The sequence below is a fragment of the Dipodomys merriami genome, unplaced genomic scaffold (assembly GCF_024711535.1).
Source record: "Dipodomys merriami isolate MVZ:Mamm:240054 unplaced genomic scaffold, mDipMer1.0.p SCAF_5, whole genome shotgun sequence".
Classification (NCBI taxonomy): Eukaryota; Metazoa; Chordata; class Mammalia; order Rodentia; family Heteromyidae; genus Dipodomys; species Dipodomys merriami.
The window spans coordinates 59,284,055-59,306,834 of NW_027206068.1; the positions used below are offsets into that span (position 1 = coordinate 59,284,055).

The 22,780-nt window shown below is 39.2% G+C and overlaps 1 protein-coding gene across 1 annotated transcript in view; it reads left to right on the forward strand.

The window, feature by feature from the left end:
- Nucleotides 1–22,780, forward strand: part of Snd1 (staphylococcal nuclease and tudor domain containing 1) — a 446,310-nt gene that overhangs the window by 254,054 nt on the left and 169,476 nt on the right. Inside the window, exon 14 of the mRNA XM_069996698.1 lies at nt 10,498–10,570. Within this exon, the coding sequence (XP_069852799.1) occupies nt 10,498–10,570 (73 nt within the window). The remainder of the gene's footprint in view (nt 1–10,497; nt 10,571–22,780) is intronic.

Consider the following 22,780-nt stretch of genomic DNA (forward strand, 5'->3'; position numbering starts at 1 on the left):
TACAATGAAAGCTGTTAACCAAAGAGGTTTGGGGGAGGGATTCAGGAAAAGCGAGCAATAGAGAAAATTATTCTGATCAAAACATAATATTTGACCATCTGAAATGCCATAGTGAAACTGTTATTATACACTAAAAAAAAAAAAAAAGTGACGGGAAAGTGAAATAGGCTCTGTGAGAGGAAAGGAGGCCAGTAGGAGGGGCTTGGGCTAACATGGGGGGAGTGAATGAATAATGACTGTAGTTCAAATAGTTTGTTTACATTGCATGAAAATAGACCTGCTGAAAGTGGTTTAAAAAGACAGGAATAGGGAAAGGGATGGGGGATTGATTGGGATGTATTTACATGTGTGGAAATGTCACAAAGAACCTATCCCTTGTACAATTAATCTATTTTAACTGAAAAGAAAAAAGAAATCTCCTTTGCCTAATTTCTTCTATAATCTTCGTCTATGCTAGTTGTTTTCCGTCAAAGGAAATTCTTCTAGACTAACCTTGGTCATAGTCGCTGCTATGTCCCTACAATGTTCAGCTGTGATGAATTTTATCTATTCAGAAAAGCTGTGACCAACACTTCTCACTGACCTCTTCCTAAAAGAATCTTGCTTCTTTCACAAGATATTTATACATTTGAAGACCATCATACTGGGAATATCATTTAATATCATTTTAATCCAAAATAAGCTGTAACTATGAAATGATAATACTTAACCATTGACTTCCTTGAATATCTTATAACTTGACTTCCTAAACCATTGGTTCTCATATAGCAACATCAGTGCCACTTTGGGGACTTGTTAAGGTGACCCTTTCCCCACCTCAATCTGTTTAATATGTTCTTCAGGTGGTTCTGATGTACACTAGAACTTGGAGGGCCACAACTGTAAAAGAAGCTCAGTTGTTTGTCTTTTTAGCAGGTTAATTGTTCAATCTTCATTATTGTTGGAGTCAATAATGGCGGTTATAAGTAATAGAGAGTAAGGTATGAAATAGCTAAGCTACGGATGTCTACAATACATTAAAGCTCTTTTTTTCTCCTTGGCTCCTTTTTCTCCTCTCTCCCACTCTGCATTTGTGCCTCCTTAATTCTATTCCTTCTGAGTAGCTCTACCAACTCTTGGCTAATTTAATGTGAAATCATCTTGAGTGGTGTAGGGCTTGCTTGGTTTGGCTCCTTTGCAATGTCATCTGGCTGAATGGGTCTGAGAGCTGAGTTTCTCAGAAGGTCTATATTCTTTTCCTACTTCTGTCATAATCCTTATAAATCTCTTAGGAGGATGATAATTCAAATAATTAATCATTAATACATTAGGGCATACAGTTTTATAGCTGGTTGTAAAGGGAAAATCTACTTCATAGCTTGCTTGCTTTGTAAGGATTCTTTGCATCTCAATTTCTTACCAATTGCCTTATGCATTTCTATTTTATCTTAAGCTTCCTCTGACACCTCCTCCCCTCCTGCTTTGGACCCCAAAGCTGAGAAAGATTACTTCCCATTCTGTTTTCCTGTACATCGAATTTAGAGAACCAAATCTCTGGAGGATGGCAGTGAATCCTTTCCAATCAGTTTTGCTCACCTACTAAATTGGAAAGAAAGGCTGCTTTTCCTCTGTCAAAGGGCACATTAAAATTATGTGTAACTGATGTATACATTCATGTCATAGTGGCAAGTGTTCATAATACATAGTTTTGATGTCAGTGAGCAAGTTTTGCTTGTTGAACCCAATTATTTAAATCATAATTTAAGTTGCAAAAGGATAGATAGATAGATAGATAGATAGATAGATAGACAGACAGACAGACAGACAGACAGACAGACAGACAGACAGACAGACAGACAGACTGACTGACTGACTGACAGACAGACTGACTGACTGACTGACTGACTGAATAAGGAAATGAGCACCCAAAGCCAAGGGTTATCCATAAATAAGAATCCATAGAGCCAGGCATGTTCTATCTGATTGCCTTGGGGAAAGGATATGCAAAACAAATACAGAAATACTTGCTAGCCTTGTGCCCCAGTAGTGTAGTTCTCTGAATTTATCTTAAGATTAATTAGTGAATTGCCTGTCAGTTTATCTAAAAGCTGTTCCTCATGGCAGTATTTATAATAGTAGAAGGATTATATTCACAGAATTACCTAGCAATAGGGGATTGAATAAATTATGAAACATGCATACATATGATGGATTTACTGAATAAACAATAAAAATGATGTGAAGAAATTAATAACACAGGGAAATGTTCATTTAGCTGTTGTTCCTAGTAAAATAAAAATGAGCCTACAAAACTTTTTCCACAGTGATGCCATTTTTTAAAAGTCTAAGTGGGCGGATATGTGTGTATAAGCACTCAGAAAACATTAAGGGAGATTTATCTTGGAATAGGATTATGAATCATTGTTTCCCATAATTTTTTTTTCTGATGGGCTTTGTGATCAGGACAGTGAAAGCTATAAAATCAGAGTCTCTGAGGCAGTTTCAAGTAATCTTACCTTTCTGTGGCTTTTAGACTGCTAATGGCTACTTCTGCACAGCACTAATAGTCCTTCGATCCTAATGTGGGACCAGTATCTGTAGCAACTGTTTAGTCTGTCATTGTACAGGTTATTCTCTGCCATGAGCTCATAATCCTTCCTCTCTTGTTTTCCTGCCACTGCAGACCCATTGTCATTTTTAGCACAATAGCATGTGTCTTCATTTCTTACTTATATTAGTCTTAGATGAGAGGATGACCTGGAGTTCTTTGTTACTTGCTTCACTGCCTCATAATACATACTGAGTCATTAGTCTGCCTGCTTCCCTTGACTGTAGAACTCAATTTCCTCATTTGCAGTCTGTGTGCTCTCCATTTTTTCTGTCTTATCAATAATTCTCATTTCATTGAAAATTCAGCCGTATATATAATCTTACCTCAACACATACCTGGACCTGTGCCTGCTCAATGTCTTACTTTCTAGTACAGTACTTTCCAGTTGCCCAGGAGCCAGTATATTTATTGAAAGGCTAAAGGAATTGTTCATTGATGCCTTGTTTCAGTGATCTCTGTGTTTGGCTCAAGCTAAAACACCATATTCATTAACACGCCCTGAAACGCAGTGAGAAGTGCCTCAGAGTTTTAGCCAGTTATTCACTCTTTGTTCTGATTTTCAACCTTTTCTGTTGAGATTATTTTCCTTTCTTGTGAGTCATTTATCCTTTATTGTAGGGTAGCAGCTCCTGCCACTTGGTTCTGTTTTATTGTTTAGAGTGGTCAGAATCCTAGTCTTCCCCAATCCTCCCACTGCCATGCAAACTCTTGCCCAATTCTTCCAGCTCCAGGGGACTCTGGGGCTGCCGTGCTAGATGCTTGGAGGTTGTCTGCTTCTTACACACTGGTTAGGCCATCACTTCGTCTGCCCTGGAAGCAGACAACACATTTAGGAAAGGAAGCAAACCTCATTTTGTTGCCCCACAGTCACTTTGCCATTGTTCATGTCTTCCATATGCAATCTTTTCAGCATTCTGTGTTTGATAATCGTTCACCAGGCATGTATTTGTTCAGCTTTAGCAATCACATTTTAATTGAACTAGGGATTGCCCTGTGTTTATCTAATACTATGAACATAGGTCTGTGTTCATATCATAGCAAATATTTTTAAATGTTTTTATTGTAAAAATAGCATACAGAGGGGTTATAGTTACATGAGTAAGGTAATGAGGACATTTCCTATTGAGCATTGATACCTCCTCCTTTTTTTTCCCTTACCATCCCTTCCCTCCCCATTTCCCAACTCCTCCTTCCCTCCCTACCTCAAGTTGTAAAGTTTGTTTTCAATATAGTGTCTTATACATCTCATTGTTACAGTGGGTCAGCCTGTATCCCTATTTAAGCATTTTGTTTTTTCCCTTCCCCTCCCCAAATTAGAAAAGTGAATATACCAGATGCAAGGCACCGGAATCAATTACAGTGAAAACAGGGGTTATACCATGGGGGAAGAACATACAAAAGAAACCAAAAAAATCACACAGTACATTATAATAAGTACATTAAAAACAATAGCAAGAAAGCAAAAGCCACTTGTGTCCCTGTCTTGGTTCATTTTCCTTAACATCATCTTATATGGTCATATGTACATAGCTTTTGACCTTTTCTGCTTGTCCTAGACATATACTAGTTATTGCAAATAAGGGAAACCATGGGTCCTATGTTTGGTCCTGGCTTACTTCACTTAATATAACTTTTTCCAAGTCTTTCCATTTCCTGACAAATGGGGTGATGTCATTTTTTCTGATGGAGGCATAGAATTCCATAACAAACATTAAGGGCAGTATCTTAACCCTCAAAGGGCCTTCATTCTAGCTGTAGAAATGAAGATCAATAGTGAAAGTTGTGTGTTACAATTTACAGTTGCATTCTGAACGGATAGATGTATGTACATGCACATCTGCAATTTAGCTATCATTTCAAAGGAATTCATAGATACTCCCTGCATCTTAACTGTAGCTCACCTAGAGCCCCGCTTCAAAATATTTATGTGACATCTATCTTATGACTGGTAAGATTGTATTTACAGATATGTGACAGAATTTTCCTTCTATACAGTGAAAGACCTAGGGGACAGATAAGATCAAGAGGAAGTAAAACCCCAGGGAACACACATAATTATGAACTTACATAGAAGGCTTCTAGAGCAAATGGGCCTAATTGAATTCAAAGGAATGATGTGGAAATCGTGCAAAGACATAAACTGGGACCACGTAAGTGAAGACCTGTGAAAGTCTAGCATAAGGATTTCCACTTAGTTTCTCTGAGTGGTAGTCTTTGTTTTGAATCTAAATAGGGTAGTGAAATGATGAAATAAATTTTGATGGAGAAGTCATGGTGGTGATATGCAGTGTAGGATCAAAGTGGTATGTATGCAATATGAAGAAGGATTGAGTGAATTGATTTAAAATATTTGTGAAGTTACCTTGATATAAATTGCTAAGTGCCTAAATTGAAAAGGTGACAAAATGGTGAAGTGAACACTATTAAGGAACAAAGTACTACCCGTAGGGGATAAAACAAAAGCAGAATTGTGGGACATTGTGGTCTCTAGTGACCAAGACAGCAGCGTTCAAGGGGAATTAAAGATGAGGAAGCCCAGCTAGGAGCTCCTGACCTACTAACACTGTCACCTCCCTGCCCCCATCATCTCCCTTCCACTCTCTAACATATGCCATTTCTACTTTCCATTACTTTATTGTCTTTAGATCTTTTTATCATGAAAGCAATTCTTTTTTTTTTTTTTTTTTTTTTATGAAACTGTTGAAAGTTTTTTCTCTCTAGGAAAATTCACATATATACTTCAAGGTGACTTACAGATAGTTATTCCTAGCATCCTAGCTGACGCTCACTAATGTCCCCAGGGTAAGAATTCCTGACATGACAACCATTTTATCATTGTGATAAAATTGGCTCTTGGACTGGGAATGTGGCTTAGTGCTAGAGTGCTTCTTTAGCATGCATGAAGCCCTGGGTTTGATTCCTTAGTACCGCATAAACAGAAAAAGCCAGGAATGGTGCTGTGGCTCAAATGGTCGAGTGCTAGTGTTGAGCAAAAAGAAGCTCAGGGACAGGACCCAGGCCCTGAGTTCAAGCCTTAGACTAGCCCCCCAAAAAAAAAAAGTTCTCACTCTAAATCCTTTTAATTTCTTGGCAAACTTACAAACTCTTTGTTCAGAATAACATTCTGCCATTACTGACTTGGTAAGAAGATATCCTGATGATTGGGCTATTAATTAGTCCGGGGCACGCTGGTTCTAATGGTACTGACATCCAGCTTGGAGAGGTGTTCTTGGAATTCCTTTGGTACCAGGTGAGTACACAGTGTCAGCTGTTAGGTGTGAAAGAAATGCAAGATGCTACTCCTGCAGTAGGAATGAGGTTATAGCTCTTAACAGTGCTCATCTACCTTTGCAAAGTGGTGAGTCTTACCTGCTAGCAGGAGGGTAGTGACTGTAATATGAATGAATTTCAAACTTGGCTATTACAGAAAGATTTAGTGATCTGGATGGAGATCATCTCCCAGTATGTAAAAACTGCACTGCCTTTATGGGTCCTAGGAAAACATAGAAAGCTGTTTTCATTCCTCTCCTGACAAAGGTGGTTTGTCTATTCCTGGTATTGCTAGTCCTTGCCATCTTTGAAAGCTGTGAATGGAAAAAGAAAGCTCATCAGAGGAGCAGGTTGTGTTCTGCCCCACTGCTTCTATTCTCTGGGCCAGACTAAAAACGAATATGCCTTTGTGACGAAGCTGTGATATAATAGAAGTTGAGAATTTGGGAGTTTCATTCCTTGAAAACGAATATAGATCTGTTCTTAATTGGAGGTTGTATGAGAAATTTTTAGTTTTCTCAGTGGCACAGGATGCAGACATGCTCTTTTTCCACCTATCCATGTCACAAAGATAGAGCTCTTGGCCTGTGCTGGAGAAGCAAGATTATACAGGGTGCCAGGGAAGAGCTCCTTGGAGACATGATGTGTAGATCATACATCTTGCTCTCCATGGCTCCATTCCATAGAGTACTTTAGCAGCCCTGTCATAGACCCTGTGTCCTAGAATAAAGGTGCATGCATTAACCCCAACTCACTTGCAAAGTTATTTCATGCAGTTTTGAACAAGTATGGTCAAAAAATAAAGAATTTAAAAGGAATTTCAGAAACAAAGATTTTAAGTTTCTGTGAGCATACACTGCTCAGTTGATGCCGAGGAGCTCAGTCCTTTGCAATCATCACTTGTGTTTAAATGGCTATGTGATCTGATGAGTGTTTCCCTATCCTTAATTTTGTGAAAATATGCCTCCCCCAAACAAATGATGCCCCAAAGGCATCATTAGTGTGCTTAATTTAAATGATAAAGTGAAAATTTTAGATTCACTGAAAGGCAGCATGTCTTTAGTGGAAGTTGGCTGACATTATGGGAAAAAATGAATCAAACCTTCACAGTAGTCAACATACAGAGCATGAAATATGACTTCATTTTAGGGAACACTATTAATGGGTACAACACTAACTTTTATGACAGTAATGTAGCCTACTTTATACAGTTTCAAGTTATGTATGCTTAGACCAACTGTACACATGGTAGAAGTAAACTTGAGTAATTTTAGAGTATTGAACTTTTATGTATTCTGAGCATTCCTCAGTGGTGATCCTTGTGATGTGATATATATCATAAACGAAGAATTTGCTGTATTCCTTTGCAAAGAGCAGCAAATGTGCTCCCACTTCCCCAGAGTTGTTCCCCTAGATTCTTTTTCAAGATGTACCTGCAGTTACTATCCACCTTCTATCAGTCAGAGGGAGCTGTTGCTGAACATAGCCTACTTAGGGTCATTTCTGCAGCAAGATAAGAACAAAAACCAAAGTGACTATGCATGGGAAGGAGACCCAAAAGAAGAATGACCACTGTTGACAGATCCCTCACACTTGGTAGCTTGGATGGCACCATTTTTTAACTCAGAAGTTAACTGCCTACTGTGAACTGGGTATTTTTATTCTCTTTTGTGAAGAATTAGTAAAACAAGAAAAGTTACTTGGTTTCAGTGTCTATGGTTCGTTTTAAGGGGGACAGAGTCTTCATAGCTCATTGTCAGTTTGAATTCCTGGGCTCAAGAGGTCCTCCCCTCTCAGTCTGCCTGGGAGCTGGGGGTTCCACCACACTCCCCTCTCAGGTTATAGCTCCTGTTACAGTGCACCTTCCTTGTTGCCTTTTAATGTGTCAGAAATTGATCTAACAACAATTATAGCTTAAGTGCAAAAAAAACTCTTTGAAGAATTTCTAAAATTAATGCCTGAAGGCAAGTAAGCATCTGATAATATGCTCTTTAGGAATAAGATAGAACATAAATTAGATGCTTTTAAAAAAAAAGATGGGGGGGCGGGGAGGATTGGGTGGGGGGGCGGGGTGAGGATGGGAAGGGATGGGAAGGGGAAACAAAGGAGGAGGCTACAATGCTTGATAAGAAATGTACTCATTATCTTGCCCATGTAATTGTAACCCCTCTGTACAGTATTTTCACAAGAAAAAAAAGATATTAAGACTTAACTTTAAAGAATTCTACTGTCACATGTATATATTATTGCCTATGTTTTCTAGTTTTGTTAGCCTCAGCCATAAGTCTTAGTCTTAAGATCTCTGCTACTGGTGGCCACATGGGAGTGGGGGGGCTACTTTAGATACCAGAAAGAAAGCAGAAATGTAGTTTAGTACTTCACGGCTTTTGCCTTGAGAGCCTTGCCTTTCTGTCTTACTGCTCAAGCCCTGGGCTCTTTTCCTTCTACTGTGTGAGATCCTCTTCACCGCAGGAACAGCCACGGGCTCTGTAGTGCTCTTACATGAACTTGTCTGTTCAGAGGACAGACCCATTTATTTTCCTTCTCATTTTTGGAAGAGGATAAGGTGCCCCAGCAGACCTACAGAAAACTCAGTCTGCCTCCCCTTACAGCTTTCTGTAGGCTGCTCCTTCCAGTTGACCATAGCATAACTAGGAGAGCCTATTGAATGGCTTCTAGCCATTGGTTTCCATCTCAGCTTCTGTTCTATTGGTTTGCAAATGCCAAAATGTGCCAGGGATACACCTTGACAATGATCTCTAGTCAGTACCCCTCAGCAGGATCCTGAATGGTAATAGAGTACTCATGAAGGAAAGTAGTCTATTTGCTATTTCTTTTCTTTCTTTCTTTCATTTGTTCATTCTTTTTTCTTTATGCCAGTACTCAAAGCTTTGAACTCAAAACTTTGCACTCTTGTTTGCTTTAACTGTTCAAGGTTGGTACCTTACCACTTGAGCCACCCTCTGCTTCTGGCTTTTTGCTGGTCTGTTGGAGATAAGTCTTACTTACTTTAATGCCTAGGCTAGCTTTGAACCAAGATCTGAGGATCCTGGCATCCTGAGTAGCTAGGATTATAGCTGGTGAGCCACCAGTACTTGGTGTTTGCTTTTCTAAATGGGATCAAGGAACTTGGGAAATACCTTAATTTTGGTTAGCCTTTCAGAATAGAGTGAGAGAATATGATTTTTAGTTCTTGTTCATTCTGTTCTTGCCAACGTTGTAGAGTAGCAACTAGATGTAAAGAAATCCTGTTGTTTCTGAACCAAAAGCATTTCAAATTAGTTGAGTTGAATGACAGATCTCCTGGAATGGCCCAGTGGTTCAGTGGGTGATAGAGGCCCAAGCACACCTGAAATATAGCCAGTCAGTTAGTATTGCACAACACCCAGCAGTTGTGTGTGTGTGTGTGTGTGTGTTTTATTCCCCTCATTGTAGGTCTGAGTGAAGGAGAAGGTAGAACTGTGGTCACTAGGTTGAGCAAGGACCCACACACTGACCCTCTACTCTAGCATCTTTCTTGCCACTTCCTTGTGTGTGGGGGGTGGGAAACCCCTAAACCTTCTATTTTATTTTTTTTATTTTTTTATTTTTTTTATTTTTTTGCCAGTCTTGGGACTTGAACTCTGGGCCTGGGTGCTGTCCGTAGGCTGCTTTTGCACAACACTGGCACTTTACTACTTGAGCCACAGCACCACTTTCGGCTTTTTTGGTGATTAATTAGAGATAAGAATCTCATAAACTTTCTGCCTGGGCTGGATTCAAATCACAGTCCTCAGATCTCAGCCTCCTGAGGAGCCAGGATTACAGACGTAAGCCACTGATGACAGGCTACCTCTTATTGCCAATAGTACACAGGAAAGCCTTGTCTAATAGTGTAGGCCCCTAGCGATTTCCCAGTCCACTTTATAGTGTGGTACTTCCTTGTCCCACAGTAACCATATACCCAGTGAGGCTTATGTTTCTGTCCCTGAAGCTACTACTCAAAGGATTTGGAGATAAAAGGGAGAAAATTGGAGCAAACCAACATGTGGTCAAATGTGTGGCAGAGCCCAGAGTCCCCCTGCTAAATTCTGTTATTACAACCTGAAACTGATTGGGAATGAGGCTTAATATCAGTTATGAGGCGTTTACTAATTTTTTTTCCAACTGTTAAATGACTTTTCTGTACAATATTGCTTCATTCAGGGCAACTTATCTTTTTACCTGGAAGGAACTTATTTCCATTAGAATTGGAACACTAGCTCCATATTTTGCATTTAAAATGTTTCATGTGATTAAATGCTGAAAGAAACACTATTACTTCTGTTTCTTAGGAGTGTGCTCTTCCAACTGATTCTTCTTTTGTGCCCAGAACAATGCCTTTAATTTGGAAACAAGTAAGGGAGCTCTCTGATTACCAGGCACACTGTTAACAGAAACTGGCAGCCAAGTACTGGTAACTGGGCTCAGGAGAAGAACAGCTAGACATTGTTTCTCCAGCAAATGCTCCTCACAGAGTAGCTACTTACTAGCATACACTGTGACCTGTACATTGACATCTACCATTTTAATAACCCTTGCTTAGCTCCTCTTTTCCCACCCTCTTCTGTTTTTGTATTTTATCTGTCTTAATTGAGTTTTCTCTTCTTCCTTTACAGAGCTATTAAGAATGGGAAGGGATTGCACAGCAAGAAGGAAGTGCCCATCCACCGTGTTGCAGATATCTCTGGGGTAAGTACTGTCCCTAAATCCAGCAGTGGGGCTCTGAGGCTCCCAGAGCATGTGTGAATACTCACAAAAGACCTCAGCCTCTGTGTTTTCTGTAGCTTGCTGTTCTTCAGGCCCTGAATTTGAATTTTTCCAGAGTATCTTCTTAGGCATTCATGGGGATTCTCTTTCATATTATGCAAAGATGTTTTAAATTCTTGTTACAAACCCATGTTTTACAAAATACTAGAATGAATTGTCTCTTATTTTTTTCTATACTATGAACTTTAGAAGAGACTCCTTCCCAGTTGTATAGAAATAAAATTAGCTCTTTAAAATCCCTGTTTAATTCTCACCATGAATGGATTGTCTTCATGGTAAAGATCAACTGTAGGTTTTAGAATAAGTCTAAGAATTAATTGTGATTTCCTAATGACTCTGGTTGCTTGCAAAAAGGAGAGAATGAAGAAATGTATGAATATCTTTTGAGATAATAGCAATTGATTATAACAAAGCATTATTGACATAAATGCTTCTAAGCACCCAAATGAACATTCTGCAATAAACCTTATCCTTCCACATTGAAGATCTGTTTGGATGAATAGGTCTCTGTTGGTTGAGTGGATATAGTCTTCAGCATTTAGTGAGTACCTACTACATGCTAGGAACTGCACTAAGAATATAATCATGACTCCACTAACAGGACAGTGACAAGTACCAGTATTGATTTCAGTCTGGTGGCTGGGGAATATACCTATGATGTCTTTTCATTTCCCATCACTACCTGTGATGAAGAAGATCAGATTGTGTCTGGGCATAGAGGGCAATATCATCTGGAGAGCTAAAGGAAAAGGGGCTAGGAAATCTTTGCCTGTACAAACAGGGTATTTGCCTTGGCCATGGAGAAGAAAATGCTAGTAGAGACAAATGCTGCTAGAGCTTAGCCTGACCTAGAGCAGTGATGAATTAGAGGGTAATGGCTTCTCATTAATGTTGTGTTACCAGGCTTGGCCGACTCTTTGTAGTTCCTGGTGCTCTGTTACTGCAAATGTGTCTGGCCGTTCCTCCTTGCTCGGGTATCTTGATACTCTGTTTATTTCAGGCAATAGGATCTGGTGAGCTTTTCTTTCTCTATAGCCAGTTAGTGCTGATGATGATTAAACAAGACCACCTATGTCACATGAAATGGATTTCCTCAGTCAAGAAGTCAAGATCTCTATTAAGCGGGTGTGATGTATTGATATGCTTTTATTGTGGCTTAGAATCCTGAGAAGTCTAGAAGCTTATTGCTAATGGTCTTTGAGCCACAGGTGACTGTATAGTGTCTGCTGAGACTCATTGTTAACAACTGTGACATGCCCAGTGCAATGCTATCTGGCCCATTTTCTCTCTGGCTTACCCTGCTGAGTTATTCTTATACATATATTACTAATTTCTATAGGTACATGCTATGGTGTTCTCGACAGTATTTTCTTTAACATTGTTCTTTTGCTAGAGATATTAGAGCAGTCATAAGACAATTGGGGGCTGCTTAGCTTCAGGGAAAAAAATGTTACAAGTCTGTATTTTACAAAGTACAGTGGGGGCTTATATTCAAAGACCATCTCCCCATTAAAAAGCGCATAGAGAATCCACACTTTCGGACTTTCTCAGAGCTGAATTAAACCTTGGGATAGTATGTCAATTCAAAATAAAAATATATATATTTTTTTTGGGGGGGGGAGAGTCAAATAGAGAGAAGAAGGGTGACCAGTGTACTCATGACCTTCAATGTTCATATGTGAAAATGGAACCAGGTAACCCTGAGGGCATGAGTGGGGTTAGGAGGGATTGGGGAAGAATGATGGAAGGGGAGGATTCATCAAGATTAATCAAGGTGGCACTGTACTGATAAACTCACATGTTGAAATTCCTCTCTACAACTCCTTGAAAATAATTTTTATAAGAAAAAAATAATAAAGATATATTTAAAATAAATTAAAACTTTATCACTCTTCCCTGTGCTTCAGATGGAAACAGTTTGGGGGATAGGTTGTTCTCTTCTGGTTAGTCAGGTTCACGTTCTTGCTCTGATTTTGTACCTGTGGGGAGAAGAAGACCTAGAAAAGAATGTTAGGTAGAGGTGGGTCTGTCTGAATTTCTTCCCAGGACCTCTGAGTTCAGGATCCTCAAGCTCTTTATTGCTGCCTTTGAATCTTAGGCCCCCTCTGCCTTTCTGGTCTTTGTGCTTTTTTAACCCTTGGTTTTTGTGTTTGACAGCAATGGATCTTGTGAACTTGTCTTCATTTTGTCATTATTATTCTTCCTACCTCACCAGCTCTCCCTTACACTGTGGCTCAATATCATACCTATTTTTAATCTCTTCTATCTGGTTATTAGAGAATTGGTTTGCTCTTAAGTTATTTAAAAATAAATGCCAGTTAAATTTTGCTCAGTTACCACATAAATAAGAGAGGAAAGCTTGGGCAAGTAGAAGACTGGAAGTGAAAAAGCTATTCAATTTAAATAGATGTCAGGTATGACCTTGTCTGCCTGAATCACAAATTATTCAGCTAAGATTGCAATTTTTTTGTGCCCTCTGTAATAGAGTAGGTTTGTCTTTTTCCCCCTTTTCACCTTCCCGTCTCTCCATCACAGTGTTAAGTATGAGTGTATATTGGGTGCCCTTGTGCTGTTTAAGTGAGATGTATGGCTTTTCCGCTCCCTGGAGCATGCTGGCAATTTTGCTGTCTGAGGGACAGGTAGGCATGCAGGGTCATATGGGCAAACAGCATATAGCCTGATGGAGAATAAACACCAGGAATGATGGCAATGTAGTATACACTTATATAATGGCTTCATAAAACTTTCTTAATCTCTTTTAAATCTCTAGCTGTGCTCCCCCACTGCCCCAGATTGATTCCCCCTCTTAGCTGCAGGTCATGATAAATGGAAGTTTCTCTTGAGATGACAATGTATGCACTATGCTGCCAAAATGAATTTACTATGAACTGTTATTGGAACACAGTACCTCACTCCACCCTCCTTCCCACCCCATGCCTATACTTGGGGAAAAAGAGGACATAACACACTTTGTCTCCTAAACACACTAAACAACATGCAGTATGAAGGAAGTTATATCGTAATGGTGAGACAAAGAATGAACCTGCACTTCTGTCCTTGTGTTAACTGCCTCTGTCTTTAGGAGTTCAGTCTGCACTCATTCTTCTTTGCTTCTCCTGTATTTACAAACTTATTTCAGCATGAGGGTCAGGGTGTATTAGAATGCTTTTGCTCCCAATGATAAGAACCTACTTGGCTACTTGGGAAAAGTAGGGAATAAGTAATCCAGGCATAGGAGAGATTGACTGATTCCTTACAAGGTGAGCACCACTGACCACTGAGGTGATCCCATAAGCAAGCCTTTGTTTACTAATCCTGATCATGTTTGAAATTAGGTTGAGTCTTACATAAGATATCTGTATATACACCAATTGGATGAATGCCTTCTTTGTCTAAGACTTTAGAACAACATGGTCCTCTGATACTATCATACTTAATTTTAGGTTAACTACTAAGAAAAGTATGCCCAGGCCAGTAATTTAGGTCCTGAAGAAGTGGCTAGTTTCATCATTTTCTCATTGTTCTAGGTATGCAAACTAGGGTCTTACAAATCCCAGCCATTGCTATCCTTTCTATAGTATTCTGCCCATGAGTTTGACTGACTTGGTTCTAGATCTGGTTTGACTGGAAGGACTGTACTCTGGTGACTGCTTCACTTCACACATCCATGTTTCCATTATATAGAACATTGGTTTGTTTTTCCCTGATCCTGTCTCAGTACAGAAAAAGGTTGGGCTTTGTGTATCTGTGGCATGTAAGGCTGTTCTTTATCTTAGGTTTATTTTGTTTTTTGCTATAGCCTGCTCTGTAATAATTACAATCTCCTGCAGATACAGAGTATAAAACAGGAAATAAAATGAGGCCAGTGCATGGCTAACTGTTGTTCTGGTAGATCAGAAAAATTAGTTCTGGTTCTGAAATGAGAGAAAGAGAGCTCTCCACTCTTCAAGGCAGCCAACACTGTGAATGTACATTACTTCCTGCCCCCATTCTGCTTCCTCTTCCATATGTGCATGAGGAGGCCTTGTGTGTGTATTTGAGTTCTTCTCTCTTTTTGTCTGTGTTCTTTCTGCACTGGTGCATAAGCATTTATGATTGCTTGTCTGTTTGACAACAGAAGAAAAAGATAGAGCCTATACTACCATCCTCTTCTGTTACATTTCTATAAGCCATAAGGAGGGTGAGATAACCAGAATGGGGAGGGGGTTGTATTTCTCTGAATATTTTCTGTCTTTTCATATTAAGTGGTCCTGACCACTCATCTGTTAATTTCATTCACTATTCTTTACTTGTGGAACATGCTGTACTCAGCTGGACATTTATATCACCTTCTGACTTGGCTACATACTGTTTTTTGACCTCTTCTGCATGATTAATTTTGTTGGAGATGCATAGTATTACTATTAAAAATGTGCCTTGGAGTGTTCCAAGGGCTAGCTCTAGGGCGTCAGACTTTGAGTTGCTTTTATTCATGAAGTAAATCAAGTAATGAAAACTTACTAAGAAGACAGTGCAGCTTTAACTTGCAAATAAAAGCATAGAACTGTTCCTGTAAGATAATAGACAGGAAGTAGGTGGACTCTTCTTTTTCGAGCAGCATTTCCTGACCTTTTCCTTCCACATCTGGTTTTCTGTTGAATTCTTTTTTAATTTTTTATTAATATTATTTTTTTGTAAAAATACTGTACAGAGGGGTTACAGTTACATGGGCAAGATAATGAGTACATTTCTTATCAAGCATTGTAGCCTCCTCCTTTGTTTCTCCTTCCCATCCCATCCTCCCCCTGCTCCCCCACCCAATCCTTACCCTCCCCCCCACCAAAGTTATAAAGTTCGTTTTTCGACATAACAACTTGTATGTCCCATTGTTGCAGTGGGTCCACCTGTATCCCTATTTAAACGATTTGTTGAATTCTTACACCTGAAGAACACTACCCTTCTCCCCAGCAATAGATATCTCAGATCATCCTCCTTTTGGGGACCTTTATGGCAGTTATCTTTCCTCATTATCTCATGGATGTAGCCTTGGTAGAAGAATTTTTTTTTTTTTAATCAAAAGAGTTAAAAGTAGTCTGTTGCGTAAGTCCAAGGAATGTAAAAGCAGCAACTCTTCCAGGAATTCTGCAAGTTCAGTCTGTGTTAATTGCAGTTTCTGTTGTATGTTTTCTGGTGTACTCTGGACTTTTTCTTACATGATGCTAAGGTTCCTTTCGGCTGCCTTTCCACAAATGCACCTTCTTTGAGCTTTATTTTACAATAGCTCTTTCTTTTTTTCTCTCTTAGTCCCATACCATGTCCTAATTATTTCTTTTGCAGTCTAAGTTATTGTACAGATGGCTCAAGGTCAAGACCTGTGGTTCTGCCTGAGGAAGGGCGGGGGATGGGGGTGAACTCTGTGACCTGGAGGGATCACATATCGAGGAGCTCTCCTTTCAGACAATAACCTTGGCATCTAATGCCAGGCTCTGCATTTGCTACCTTGGGAAATTTTCATGGGAACATGTGCCTTCATAGCAGGCCTGTATCTTTGTGTGTAATATTAGGAATTTGTGATTTATGGTGGTTGGAATATGTAGAGTTCTCCATGTTGCTTTCTTCAGTTTCTGCCTCATTTGGTTGCCCACGTTGTTTTTAATATTAGAAGCTAGTAGAAGATATTGCTCACTCTATTCCTCCTTTGAAACAACATTGGACCCCAGTTGGACTTCAGTATATAGCTAATTGATTCCAGTTCTCAGCACAAAAACATGCCCCAGACTATCACACCACAGTGAGAGCTAGCTTAGAAGTCCTCTCCCAGGCCAGAAGAAGTTCCAAGGCTCTTTCTGTCAGCCACTTGCTCTCGCTCTCATAGTAGAAAGGAGAGCATTGCTTTATTGAGAGCTGAGAGGAGAGGCGGGGGTGGCGGGGTGGAGGTGAGGGGCGGGATTGGACTTGGGGGGTGTTTGGTCTGTAGATTCTTTTCAGCTACCTAAGTCTTATGTGGATAATTTGTGTGTGTATTTTTTAAGTCTCCCTCTTTCAAATTCCCCAAATTATAAAAGTTTCACAGTTTTCTAAATGTAAAAGTATTTGTGATTTCTATGGGAACTTTAGCAAGATTGCATTTAAGCATTTAGTCAGTGGTGATTGTGTTTAAGTTCTTCTTACAGATTTTAATCTACTTTTTGGCTGTTGTTTCTTTGGTGTTCTTTGTACACTGTAGGACACCAAATTTAGGACAGTGTCTCTGACTTCATTTAGTTAGGAGTTACTCAGAAAAATATTTGAAGACTAGAATGGGCAAGATGATTACTGGGTGTCCTTCCAGTAGAGAGCCTGAGGCTGTCTTGCCCTGTGGGAGTGTGTGATTATAGGAGTTCTACTCTTTTGATTTTTGCCTGGGCTGTTTTGCACCTTGGTAAAGAGAAGGAACTTCTGAAGGGCTGTGATGGTGATGCAAATGAGTCCTGCAGAATAGTCTCTGTTAGAGATGCAGTTAGTTCTGCCCTATGAGAGAAATGGTTTCAGATTTTACATTTTAACTCTGCATATTTTCAAGTAGCAAATTTACTTCACCATTCCTAGTGACATATGTATTCTTCAGAATCTCCTATGGATCTGTTTCTTTAACTAACAAGTAGATGAAAATGAAGTCCTAAGTGATTATGTCTTTTTCATCTGTGTAATGTCTGGTTCATGCCTACATCTTGCTTGGTCTGCCATTTTGTTTACTGGGAGGACTCGACTGTCCCCCTCCACCCACTTTAGATCACATCTAGAGCTTCAGGAATATTAGACAAGTGCCCTACTATTTAATTACATACCTAGCCCTTAGTTTTAAGAGACAGGATCTTGCCCTGTAGCCAAGCTAGTCTGGAACTCACAGTGTGTCTGCCTTTGCCTCCCAACTGTTGGGTTTATAGGCATGATACCACATCTGGTACTCACTGACCTGAAGCGCTTTTGTCATGGAAACATCAGGTAAGGCAGCCACAGACTTGGACTTTGAAGGGACTCTGTACAAACTGACTTTTGTTGGGTGTACCCCAACATCTCTGGGGAAATGCTAAGTTACAGTTAAGAGACAGAGCTGCTTATTTGTTGCTTCTCATAATGAAAACATCTTCCTTTCCATATGTTCAGTAACCTTCATATATCACTGACATGAATTGTTCTTAGGAAGTCTTCTGCTGTGAGAAAATTATTTTTTCTTGTTCCCTTCTGATCCCTTGTTTAAATGTGATTTCACACATAGGAATGCATGCAGAAGAGCATCATAGCAACAAAGTCCTAGGTCTTGTTTCACTGCACTGAGCTATATAATAGCCTTTCTTCCTTGGTTCAAAGAAAGGAGCAAGGATTTTGAAGGAGTCCAAGAGCTTTTTTTCCCTGAATAAAGAGAATTGACTGTAAGCAAAGATACTGCCACCACTGCTTTGTGGTCTTCTGTCTTTTCTATTCTCTTGGCTACATATGGATATTGCTCTGTGATTTCTATTTCATGGATCTAACTTTGTTAAATGAGCCTATTATAGGCTTAGGTAAATGAATGTAAGTGTATTTTAAAGGCAGTTGGTAACACTCCCAATCACCAGGTTGAGTTGTGTGATTAGATTTTCTGATCTATACCGTGGTTGCCCAGTGATAGGATAAAACTGAAATATTTCTGAGCAGTCCCAGCTCCAATCTCTCTCTCTCTCTCCACTTCACCATCATAATGCTACTTAGCCCTGGATTGAACTCATTTTTATCCTGTGGCTATTGCTTATGTAAACATTTCAAAGTAAGTCATTTTACTAACATAGACATTCTGCTAACTTGTATTTTAAGCTTTTATTTAGCATGCTTCCAACATATTCCCTACAGAATTCCATACAAAATTTTGGAGACCTTGCAGTGTTGACATCCAAATCTTCTTGAAGTGGGGCTCAGGGTGGCTGTGAAATGCCCAGTGGTTTAATGCCTCAGTTCTTCAGGAAGTGGTATTTTTAGGAAGAAATTGTACGCTTGGTGATATAATATTGGAATTGAAGTTGCCTAAGACCATAACTGTTATCAAGGTTTCTAATTTTGAAGACTGGTGTTCTACTACTACCTGTGTACTACCACAAAGTGCTCTGATATTTGCTTGCAGTTTCTTTCTTCTTGTGTCATATTCATCTTCTACTATTCACTGATCATAAATTAAGAATTTGATCTCTGTCATTAATCAGCAAGTGTCGAGAAGAATTTCTTTTAGGAATTTGGATTCTTCTCCCCTTATGACTATGTTTTCCTCCTCCTTCAGCTATGTCTCTTCCATGTCTCTCTTTCACAGACATCACTGCCCTTCTGAAGCATTTACATAATCATATTCCCATGGGTTTGCACCTGTTTGCCAGTTCAAACCAGCAGATAAGTGGGACAACAGATGAATAATGCCTGTGCAGTGATATTACATACTTAATATTTTAAGATTAAATAATTAATATTTCAATACTACCATGGGGGGAGGAATGAGTTTAACCAACAGATATGACTAAACCCAAGATGTCTTCACCACCCTCTATTTTTATAGTCAGATTATTCTGAAGCTAGTTTATAGAAACAGATTAGAAGGGCACAGTCCCAAAAGAAGATAACAGGCTAACCAAAAGCAGTAAGATATAAATAGTTTTGGTAACAGATCCAGGATAGCAGAAAGAGTAAGTTAAGTACCCTTAAGTACTCATTCCTGTCTTTTGGCAGGGCTATTGTAGAAAGTCAAGCATACTCCGACTAAGCAATAACACCACCATGTTTTTCCTGCCGACAATATTCATTCTTCATGCATTCATTCATAGTTCCCACAGGGACCTCTGGCCCTTAACACCTATTGATAAATTGATTGGCAGATTCTCTACTTGTTTAATACATGTATAGTGATTTTTTTTTCTCACTAGTTCCTAACGGCATAAGAGGGGTCTTTTTATATCTATCTTCAGTGCCTAGTTTAGGTTTGAATTGCCGATAATGAGTTCCAATAGGGTGAATGAGCAGGAGGGGCAGATGGGGGCAGAGGAGTAACCCTGTCTCAAAGCCCTAGATTAACTCTGCTGGTTAGTAACTAAAGATAGGCAGGCTGATAAAGTTTGTATATCTTATCATATGGAGTCATACTTGATAGCGTGGACTTTAAAAGCAGATCCCTGGAATTCAAATCATGGCTCTATTGCTTATTACTTTGTCATCTTGAGGAAATTATTTAACCACTCTGTTCCTTCATTTTCCCATCTATAAAATGGGTATGGTAATGGTACTTAGCTCCTTAGATGTAATGTGTTTGAATGAATTAATATATGCAAGTATTTGGAATTAGTGGGGATATAGTTCCATGGCAGAGTGCTTGCCTGGCACAGGCAAGGCCCTGGTTTCAGTCCCCAGCTACCACTACCAAAAAGCAGAACCACTATTCGGTACAGTGGATATAATAAGAACTTAACAGAGAACATTGGTTCACTTTGTGTGTTGATTGTTGTTAAATTGCTTTGCATTCTGACTAGCACACAGAAAGTCCTCTGTGAACGATAGCTATCATCATCATCTGTAGTATTTCTATTTCAGACTCCTTATCCAATTCCAGTTCCAAATCATACTGCTCCCTCTCATGAGCTCTTTTACTACCACTTTATCTCTCATTTGACATTGAACATATGCCATCTCTGCCTTTTTTTAAAATGGATTCTCCTGTTGAATCAGTGAATGAATAATCAAACAATAAGTATTTATTGAGAGCTTTTTATATGCCAGACACAGGACTGGGAATTGAGGATATAATATTAAATAGGACAGATGTAGTGTTTATAAGATACACACAATTTGTTATATGATTATGCAAGTAGAGTCCTAAGAGAGTGTATACTAAAGTCTACAATTCTAGGTGGTCTATCAGTGGGACACTGGCTGGAACTAGACTTGTGGCACTGAATATGGAAATATAAATTTGAGATCTGGGATTGGTGGACTGGTAGAATTATCTGATTTATTTAATTAGTGTTCTAGGAAGGAAAGTTAAAATAAACTAGGTGTCATACATCAGCATTGTAAATATCTGGCACACGTAGCTGGTTGGTGATGGAACTCCTTTTTCTGGTATGGAAAACCCTAGCAGAATGGATTCAGAAGGAACATGAGTCATTTTTGAATGTTTTAAAATTAAGCCATCCCATGAGTGATTCAAATGGTATATAGCCCAGAAAAGTGGCTTAGGCTTCAAATGTGAGTTGAAGGCTGTTGGACATGTGGCTGTGAATATTCATACTGGCCTAGAGCATATTCAGCGAGAAGAGTCTCTAGACTTGGCTTTTATCTCCAAGTGATCATATATAGATGAGAGTGGAGGTCACTAGCCAGAGAAACTTTCAAGTTTGATGCCCAAGGTGTTAGGGGAAAATTGGGTATGTAAAAGAGAAGAGCATCATCATACAAGACCTGACTCTGCTTTGGAGGTTAGTTAGGTAAGATGAGATTGAGAACTGTGCAGGATGGTTTGGCTATGGATTTCTCAGTTGGCTTTAGGGTTTGTGTGGGATGGAGTGTAAAATAGTTACCATCCCAACTGGAGTAGTGGCAAAATGGTCTCCTCTAGGTCTATATTTCTAGTAAGTGTTCATATTGGTGTGTAATTTTGAATGTATAAGTACTCTTGAGACCATTGACAGTTATGTATTTACTGATGGAGAAAGAAATGGCAGTAATGTGGGATCCTTGACTGAACTAAGTTCTTATTGTGACAAGAGTTCTTCATCTCAGTTCTCTATCATCACTCACACACATTGTGGTTTCCCATTTATAGACCAGCAACTTAGAGTCTAAATCCTCAGTACAATACCCACCTGAAGTTACCTCATACCAAGATTGTAAAGCTACTGGCTGAGGATGGAGGTAATTCTACATTTCACCTTAGGAAGAATTTTTAAGGGATGGTTTCACTGATGTTTAAGCCTCTTATCACATATTTCCCATATCCATGTGGACTCCTGGGGCATGCTTTATTAGATCGGTTACTGGGCCTGACTCTGAGGCTTTTTACAGCATGCTGCAATATTACTAGAAACATATTTTAAAATTTCTCACATCATGCTAATGTGTGAGTTTTCTTTGTCTATTTCATACTTTCTTGGCTTGGAATTATATATATACACTAAACTTTTGTTCCTTTGGAGAATGACTACTTCTTTCTCCAAAAGTTAAAGATCATATGTTGGGTAGTGGGGACAGGGGTCCCTAGCATCTGCATCATGAGGTTGATGTAATCGGATCATGAAGCATTGTGCTGAGATCCCCTTTTGTTTGAATGATGGTGCAGTTTCTACACCAGCTTCCAACTACATAGTTCTACATCAATTTATAGACTGTTCATCATCAAGAATACAAAATAGAAGTCAGACCCTGGTGACTCATACCTTATAATCCTAGCTACAAGAGGCTAAAATCTGAGATTGCAGTTCAAAGCCAGCCCAGGCAGGAAAGGCCATGAAACTCTTGTCTCCACTTAACTAGCAAAAAGAGCCATAGTGGAGCTGTGGCTCTACTGTCACTGTCATCACTACTAGTGATAGAGCACCAGCCTTGTGTGGAAAAAACTCAGGAACAGCATCCAGGCCCTGAGTTCAAGCCCCAGGAATGGTACTTTAAAAAAGAATATAAAATACACAGCAATAGAATATCAGATTATATAATATATAGGAATATATATATAAATGGTTTAAAAAAACTAATTTATCATAAATAGTGTTAAACATTGGCTCTGAAAAACTAGAGGGACAGTTATCCGATCTAAGGAATTTGTAATTTATCTGGGCAACGCTGAACCAGACTTGAATGTTAACATATTTTCCTGTTTCAAAACAAGAACTTAATATATTTTTTACTTCCACAAATTTTCTGCCAAAATTTTTGGCTTTAAGTAAAGGAAAAGAAGAAAATAAAAATCATCTACAACACTACCAACAGAAAGTTTTCCATGCTAATGCATCTGTTCACAGAGTGGGATATTGGATATTGATTTTCTCTCTTTCACATTCTCTCTCTCTCTCTTTTTCTCATTCTCTCTTTCCCTCCCTCTCTCTCTCCCTCCTTTCCTTCTTACCTTCCTATTCTTTTGTGTTTTGAGAATTGCAAGCTCAGGAG